The 9525-nt window shown below is 34.6% G+C and overlaps 1 protein-coding gene across 1 annotated transcript; it reads left to right on the top strand.

The window, feature by feature from the left end:
- Positions 1 to 2722: 2722 nt before the first annotated feature.
- Positions 2723 to 4399, top strand: LOC107781618 (uncharacterized). Its single transcript, XM_016602354.2, has one exon. The coding sequence runs from the start codon at positions 2899 to 2901 to the stop codon at positions 4180 to 4182; it is 1284 nt and encodes a 427-aa protein (XP_016457840.1). The 5' UTR covers positions 2723 to 2898; the 3' UTR covers positions 4183 to 4399.
- Positions 4400 to 9525: the final 5126 nt, after the last annotated feature.

Genomic DNA, 9525 nt, shown 5'->3' on the forward strand with positions numbered 1-9525 from the left:
CAAAGATTAATTCATTTTTTATCGATATATTTCGAATTTGAGCAAAATGTTCACTCGACTACTAAGCCCAAGGGCTATCCGAGTTCGAGAAAATTCTCATTTGGGAACTATAAAAAGGCCTAAGGGCTAACTCTATTTCGAGTTCGGGCAAGTGCTTGCTCAACTACTAAGTCCAAGGGCTACCCGAGTTTGAGAAAATTCTCACTCGATGATTATCTACGAAGCCTAAAGACAAACTTTATTTCAAAGTCGAGACTTTGCTCTCACTAACTCTGACTCAGGAGTTCCGTTGTCCCGAGCTTGCAACAAATCGATCTAAGCTTAGCTCGAGGATTGACAAGAATATTAAGAGGTATTATATTGATCGATTAAAAACCTAAGGGTTTATTATATCCCGAGTCCGATATTTGGACTAGTCGCTAAAAGTTAAACAATCAGATTTTCCACAAGTAAAGACGGAATGAAATTCAACACGAGCCAATAGGGAGACAAAGGGATCTTTTATATTTACAAGAGATGGTTACAAAATATAACTACAACATCCGTGAGAGGTACTTACACAGGAACAAAGAAGCAAAAAACAAAAGCCAAGAACTTAATCTACTTTTAAGACCACGTCCTCGAGAGCGTCATCATCGGGAACCTCCTTCCCGAGGATCCCATTTTGATCTTTGAAAACGTTTGTGTGCCCAAAGAGATGTAGGGCAGAAAGCCCTCGATAAATGTAACTATGTCTCCAGCAGCGGGGGTTGAGCATTCCGTTAAGATATTGGGCCATAATCCGTTAAAAAGAACATCAAAAGAAAAAGACCAGAAGGGAAGACCAGAAGATGCAGTTTCACTTTCTAATACAAGAAAAACCAAAGGGTCGCGAGATGCACGAGCAACGATCCAAGAATGTTCTTCCTTGGGATATTGTTCCGGCATGGGATGTAAAAGTTAGTATATGATAGTGCCACCTCATTCCATGAAAAGCAAAAGGAATTAAGTGTCACACCAGATTGAAGTTAAGAGAGATGAGCAGCAATGTAAAGTTCGCGTATTTTCTGATACGGGAAGGATTCGACGCCCTTCTCTCGTTGTCTCGAATCGAAGCTTTGAAAAAGGGAGACTTGGCGTAACTGGTAAAATTGCTGCCATGTGACCTTGTGATCATAGGTTCGAACCATGGAAATAGATGATTAAAGAAGGAAGCAAATAAGGGAAAAGATCAAAAGTAGGTGAAGATGAAAAAAGTACAGTTCTTTGTTTAAAAGAGTGGCCTCCTATTTATAGAAAGGCGGTGACAGATCGACGACGTAAATGGTCGACCAACGCTGGAGCGCATTTGATGTTTTGGGGAAGCGTGCTGACATGACATTTCCGATCACTTCAAGCGCCTACGTCACGAGCTTGACGTCATTATAAGAGGTTTGAGAGTATCGAGGTTCGAATCGTTTCTTATCATCTTACTCTAAGAAATACGGGGACTATATGTATACGGTCAAAATCGTATGCCTCCGACTTAAAGGTTCGAGGGCCCATCCTGAGTCCGAGTTCGGGTAAGATCAAGTTCGAGCTTGAAAGCCCAGACCCGAGTTCGAAGGCGAAGTGCGATGCATACCGAGGTCAAGTGTGTTCGACCCCAAAATAGTACCGTTGTGGATTTGTACCAGTACGAGTTAGATTCCTGCCACGTCCCCAAAGTCATGGCACAAATCCCGAAATATGATTGTACTATTCTTTACTAGGCGGTTAGACAACTGTACCAAAAATATTTCTTACTGTAAATGGAAATATTCCTTATTTAGGGTTTCCCTATTATATAAAGGGTACCCCAATCATTTGTAAGATATCTTATCATCACTGAGAAAAGAATATAAGATTTGTTTTTTTACCTATTGTTCATCAGCATTGTCCTTTAGCTCCATTGTTCTTGCTTTATTTTTATTACTTAATTGTTCTTAGTGCTCTGAGCTACCTCGAGGTCACTGCTGTTTGATTCACTCCTATCTTTTATTTCTGTTTCATATTTCTTGATTACTAATTGGTATTGAACTAAATCACATATCTTTAAAACCACTAATCAAATTTAATTGTTACTTATATTTTCGAGGTAAACAAAGAAAGAAGGTAAAAGTGCCAAAAAAATGAGAGAAAAGATAAATATAATTGCTGAATATAAAAGGGTGCCACATCACCTTGCCAATGGCGCTCCTTTATATTTATATATAGATTTTATACTTCATACCAAACGCTATAAGATAATACTGATTTTTATACCATGATTGTATTCGCTTATACTTGTTATGACCAAACGTGTATTAATTAACAATTTTGAGATTAAATTTCATAAGGACAAAAAATGTCCTTTTAAAATACATAATTTATGTGTAATAATTTTTTTTATTAGCTACAGCGTATAAAGCAATCTTTGCATTATTAATCATCAAATAAATATACTCTACATTATTATTTCGCATAATTAACTAATATGTGAACCAAACGACTTCTTATTAATCGATTAAGAACTTCAAGCAAGTTGCAAACCACACCAAAGTACTTGCAGATACTTGGGAAAAATCGATTTAACTTCAAAATTATTTACACATATAGGACTGCCGCTGGCTACAGCTTCTCTTCTTCCATTGTTTTGTTAATTTATTTTGTTTCCAATATTCGGATAACACAGACGAACAAGCACATATTACCTAAGGTGGTGCGTTAGGTTGAAAATTCCAAAATCAGAACTCTCTTCAGTTCTCTAAAAGTCAGCGGTTGACTTCAAGAACAAGAAATACTAAGAAAAATTGATGGTGGATGTACTAAATTCACATATTTCATTTTCAAGAAAGCCATATAAACCAAGTCTATATCCCCCAAAAGAAACCACACGTTGAAAACATAGAATTGAGAGACATGAAATTTCAAGATAACCAACATTTCAGCCACCACCATATTTTAAAATCACTTGTTCTTAATGAAGGTGACGAACTTCAATGCCAAGCCTGTGAGCAGCCTATTTTCGAGCCATTTCATGGCTGCATCTCTTGCAATTTCTACCTCCATGAGAATTGTCTCAACGCGCCTCGTTCTCTGGTACACCCTTCTCATCCTTCTCACCCTTTAACTCTTCTTCCAACACCAACTTATTCTAGCCGATCTTTTACCTGTAATGCCTGTGGATCTGAAGGAAAATCATGTAGCCTAAGTTGTGCTCATTGTGACTTTGATTTGCACTTGAAATGTGCTCTTTTGCCTCAAACTGTCTTATTTGACCAACACCATCATGAACTTAAACTTACATTTGGTTCCCCTTTTGATGATGAGGATGAAAACACCATTTTTGTTTGTGATCTCTGTCATGGAAAGACGGATCATAATTACTGGTTGTATTATTGTGCTGGTTGTGATTTTGGAACACATATTGAATGTTATGTCAACAAACCGAAAGAAAATCCTGTAATCAAGAAAGCAATCATTGAACCAGTCATTAGTACACCAACAAGAAGTCCAATAAAAAAAACAGAGAAAAAATCAACCAAGAATCCTATAAAAAGCCCCAAAATGAAGCCACTATCTCCGGACGAGAAACCAAAAGAAAATGAAGGAGAAGAAAAGGCAGTGATCATGAAATCAAAGGAAGAACCAGTCAAGAAAGCAATCAATGAACCAGTCATTGCTGCACCACCTAAAATTGCAGTAAGGAAAACAAAGAAAATATCAGCCAAGAGTCCTAGAGAAAATCCCAACATGAGGCCAGTAGCTGAATCATTGGACGAGGAACCAGCAGAAACTTCAGCAGATAAACCAAAAGAACATGAAGAAGGAGAAGAAAATGCAGTGATCATGAAACCAAAGGAAGAACCAATCAAGAAAGCAGTCAATATTGATCCGGTCATTAGTGCACCAATAAAAGGTTCATCAGTTAGGACAACAAAGAAAAAATCAGCCAAGAATCCTAGAGAAAATCCCAAAATGAAGCCAGTATCTGAATCACCACCAGACGAGAATTCATCAGTCGAAACGGAAGAAAATGAAGAAGGTGAAGGAGAAGGAGAAGAAGAGGAGTCAGAATTATCATATTATGAAGCTCAGCGCAGATTGAAAGAACAACATATGAAACACATGCTCATGATGCAAGCTCTGGACAATGCTGCAAGCTACGTTGGGCCATCACGCGGTTATAATTACTATTATTGACCTTTCATTCAACTTCATCACAGTGACGAAGATGAAAGTTCAGTAATCTTGCACATTCAGGATTTGCCACAGAGTAATATGTTGAGTTCCAGATGCTATGATCTGTTGGAACACATTGATTTGATTGAAGTATTTCTAGATTTCCCTGCGTTTCAATATTGGTATTACATGTTTTTTTGAAGTACTAATTTCTATATTTGAATGGTGTTATATGTATATGTTTGTTATCATTCACTGCATTTCCTTTATTGCTGTTAGCTATTTAACACAATCTGTGCTGTCATCTTTTTCAATTTCTTGACAGTAATAATTCTGGACGTTAGCAAAATGACAGGAGAGACATCAAATCCAAAGATGTCATCTTTTTGCTTTTCTCTATTCTTATTTAACACCTTATAATATGGTTACTTCTTCTAAATCATGCCGTTGGAAAATTTGACCACTCTCTTCCTCCAAAGAAAAAAGAAAAATAAAACAAGTTCTGCTAAGTGCTAATACATGGAGAGCACAAAACGTACAAATTTAATCTCTCAATAAAGTTTGTAAATTATGATTATCCGATGCATAGCACAATTGTTTATACATTGAGGGGAACGTTGAAGCTTCAAAGTTTTTCATACATTTGTTGTTGAACCTGGATTATCAAGACTGGTACTTGCAGTTAAACTAGGCATGTAACTAACCAAAAAATTAAGCTTAATGAAATTGATAATCCAGAAGTTTTATTAGTCAGATCAAAGGATTACTACCACAACTACTTCTACACATCAAAAGTTAACAAGAGAAGCGACATTAACATCCTAAGATCTACACTCTTACCAACCTAGAAACAACAAAACTATACAAAAGCCAGAAGAAAACAGTCCATAACAATTTATCTTCTTCTGCTTCAATGGCCACCTCAATCTACTACACTTTTCTTCTTCTTCTTTTTTTGTTTTTATGATGGTGGTGTTCGGAGCAGCTTGCGGGCACCTCAATCTCCTACACTTCTCTCAGAACCCGCTTCATTATCCGACCCGTTTCCATTTTCATCTTCACCACCTTCTAAATACCGAACCTTTTTCCTCAATTCCTCCAACTCCCTCTCCATTACATACATTTTCTCTTTCAACTCCGTGTTTTCTTCCTCCAATCTCTCAATATGTTCTTCCACGTCATCAACTCTGTAACCAAACCCAAATGCATCACGACCCGACCCGCTATTTCTCGGGTCATATATCATCTCAAAACGGCTCAAATCATGGCTTAATCTCTTCTCCACTTCCTCAACATCACTGTCCCACGAAACAATAACCCCTTCTCCTTCATCCTCTTCTTCATGTTCATTCTCCGGTGATCTGACCCGGATTAACCCGTTCATCGACCCGTACCCGTCTACACCCCACTCTTCCTTCGCCACGTCAGCTAAAACTTCCCTCGCCGGAGAAAACTTCGGCGTCGGTAGAACAGACGGAGTCACCGGACATGGGGAAACCAAAGAGGCGATTCCACCGGATTTTTTTGCACGGATAAGAAACGACGTCGTGTTGTGCGGAGTGAAAGGCGTAAAACGGTGATTTTGACTCTGTTTCTTCTTATGAAAAAACCGGCGCGGTTTGTTGTTCGGCCGGTGGGTTTTCCAATTACTCCGGTTTACGTTCCCTGGAGTATAACTAGGTCCTTGTGAAAAAACCGGCGCGGTTTGATTTTCGGGTCTCATTGTGGGACGTGGGGGTGGCCAAGGGTGGTAACTCCGGTTCAGCAGCTGAGACTGATTCATGATCGTTGACCAGTCGGCTGGTGAATTTCCGCACCCAGAAAATTATACCAAAATTTGAAGTGAAAAAAACCCGTAAACTTTAGTAGGAAAATCTTGTGGGAGATGGATTCATGTTTTATGTGAAGTGGAAATGGGGTTATGTGGAAAAGAAGAAGGAGAGGCACGTGGAAATCACGTGGATGACGCTAAAGCTTGAGATAAAATATGGAAGAATGCGTATCAGCTGGGGCCAAGTGTAACTATGATATATACTCCCATTACCCACTTTTTTTGGGTAACTATGCGCGTACCACCCTATATCATGAGTATACAAGTTTAAAAAAATTAAGTAACTATATTAAATAATTTGTTTGAGTTATTGAATAAAATTGTTAAAAAAGATCTCAGCTCCTAAATATATAAATATTGATCCAATTTAGATAGTTCAACAAATAAAGAAATTTTGTCTTACATATGCATTATTGTAATTTCTTGAGACATATGTGGATATTTTATGAAAATTATTGCTATTTTGTTACCTAATCAACTTTGCTCTATTTTATTTATTTCTTTCATTGTCAATGCTTTTCTTGTGGAAATAAATTGATGTACCATAAGAGTTTTATTAATTTTAAAAATAATTTTGCTTATATGACAATTTTTAATAAAGAATTAGATTGAATTATTTTGCTAATTACTATTCTCTTTCTAGTTTATGTGGATCTTTTCGCTTTTCAAGAATTAATTTGACTAATTTTTGAAGCTAAATTGAATTAGATTAACTCGATATTTTAAAGTTAATATTTGGATATTCAAAAATAATATGAAAAATACTATAAATTGTATTTTTTTCTCGTGTCAATATGCTGAAAAATTTATTTTAGAATTTTGGTCAAAGTTTATATAGCTTGAAGCTTGAAAAACTAAAAAGTTTTACATAAACTGAAACCGAGGGAGTAGTTGATCAAAGACTTAATTATTTGTTCTCAATGTTAAAAAAATTTAAAAATAATTGCATTGCGGCTTCGTACTTTTATAATAATATAAAAAAATATGGATAATTCTTAAACTCCTTTCCTAGTCGGGTAATATTTTTCTATTTATTATTTTTTTGTATAATATTCGAAATCTACATTCACTAATTTTAAAAAAAAAATACTTAATTGAATATAAACCTCTACTTTATAGCAATAATGATATACAAAAGCTTCCCCTTAGAATTCTAAATGCCCTATAAGAAGAATAAATGTCAAACATTTCATTGAAATTATAGTAAGCAAACATAAGGGGGGAAAACGCAAAAATCATATTTACCGAAAACGATAATTTTTTTAATGTCCTAATATTAAGACTTTTTATATAATTCAAATAAGGAAAGATTTAATAACCAAGATTTAAGCTAATTTCAAAGTCTTAAATATTAGAAAAATAACTAAATTACGATTTTGTCTAATACAAAGTCTATTTTTAAAGGGTAAAAAAGGCAAACGATATTTTACTAAGACATTCGTGCTTTTAATATAGTAATAGAGTATAGATATGCAAACTCATTTCTCTCATTTGAATTGACAATATTGTAATTATAATTGAATTTATCATTCAAAGTAGAAGAATATATACCTTGATATTTTGATGATTCCTTAATTCAAAACAAGATTGTCAAAATCGGTATAACTTTGTTCGTTCATATACATTATTCAGTTGTTATTAGATCATGATAAGTAGGAATTTGAAATTAAATTTTTGAGTTTTCTTCTTTGGACAAGAATTAAAATAAGGAGTTATAGTTATTTTACACAATTCAAGTAAAAAAATAATTAATATAAATTAAAATATTATTCAATTTTGAATTCTAAATATTAAGAGTTCCTATTATAGCAAAACTTTACTTAATTTTTAAATTTTAAATAAAATAATTAATGATAATGGTATCTAATATAAAAGATGATGTATGTGTTATCCGTTATTATTAATTAAAGTACTTATAAGTATAAAAATGTATAATTCACCTTAAACACTTTGCCTACTTGTGAAAAAATAGACTTTACGCTACTCACATGGTCGAAAAAAGAAATGGACAAAGAATTGGTATTTGAAACATGCTTAATGATTCTTAGGTGTATAATTCTACAAAATTAGACCGAGACAAAAAAATTCATTACAATTCCTATTGTGTAAAAACTTGGAAACATGGAAGGGTTATATGTAAGGAAAATAGTTACACTAAATATAGAAAAATTATCCAAGTAAAATCTAACTCAATTTCAGATTCCTAAATATTAGTTTTACATAGTTCTGTAGACAATAAATTTGGATCGAGAAAATAAAATCAAGACCGAAAAAATATCGCAACAATCGTAGTATTTTATTACGAATATTTGAGTGTTACAATCTCTATGAATCCTCTGATTCTACTTTTCTATAGTAAATAAATACAAGGGCCTTTGAGCTTGATCTTGAATATGTATTTGTTGCCTCGAACGATGATCTTGTTCTTGAGCTTGAACTTGATTACTTGAACTTGACCTTGATTTGTTCTTCGCTCTTGAACTTGCACTTGATTTTTTGAACTTGAACTTGAAGGCTGAAACTTGTGGAGGAATTTGCAGCGTTTGATCCACGAGCTCTTTCTTGCTTCTTGTTATAACTTCTGGTCCCTTCTTTGAGTTATGAAGACCCCTATTTATAGTTGTGGAAGGGAGGAGTTGTGATAAGAACAAACTATTTCCGACCAATCAAATTAAATTGTGACATGGCCGCATTTGATTGGCCAGAACATATCACTTGCACACGTGGCGCGATTTCATTGGCCTTTTAGCGTGACTGGATATGCCTTGTCATTTTGACACATGGCATGGTCCTATTGGCTCTTCCGCTTGACTTGGCGTGCCACGTCATTTCACGCGTGGCACCGAACTGGGCCTCTAGGAAGATGACATCTTGGGCTTAATGAAGTGGGCTCATCGCTTTAGCCCAATTAAATGGGCTAGCCCAATGGATTAAGACTTATTTATTTAATCCATATATATTGGACTTATATAATTAATTCAATTATATTAGCCCATATATTTATTTGGACCAATATATCTTGAATTTAAAATATAGTCCAAATTATTTTATGAATTTAATTTTAATAAAATTTATATGCCTACAAATGCCCCCTACTTCAAGACTTGTTGTGTGAATTTAAAAGACTAGGCTTGAAATACACGTAATATATATATATATATATATATATATATATATATATATTACTTGAAAGCTATCCCGAAATAGAATCCTCACTTTCCTTGAATTAAGAAAAGTATTAACATGTTACTTGGATTGTATGAATATATGTAATGACCAACCATCAGTAACATTGGATATTAATGAAACTCTTTTTGCTCTTTGCAACAAAGAGACTTTCTATTTTTTTTTATTCAACATAAAAATTCTTTACGTGGCCATCTTGATGGGAACAATTCTATTTGTATAAGCAATTGTCATCCACATATTACTAATTGTACACGAAGTGTTTTGCAAATTTCCAAATCCTACTTCAACTCAAAGTGGCCGAATTGATACTGAACAAAGATTAACTTGCCGTCAGTAACCAAATC

This window comes from Nicotiana tabacum, chromosome 7 (genome assembly GCF_000715075.1).
Source record: "Nicotiana tabacum cultivar K326 chromosome 7, ASM71507v2, whole genome shotgun sequence".
Classification (NCBI taxonomy): domain Eukaryota; kingdom Viridiplantae; phylum Streptophyta; class Magnoliopsida; order Solanales; family Solanaceae; genus Nicotiana; species Nicotiana tabacum.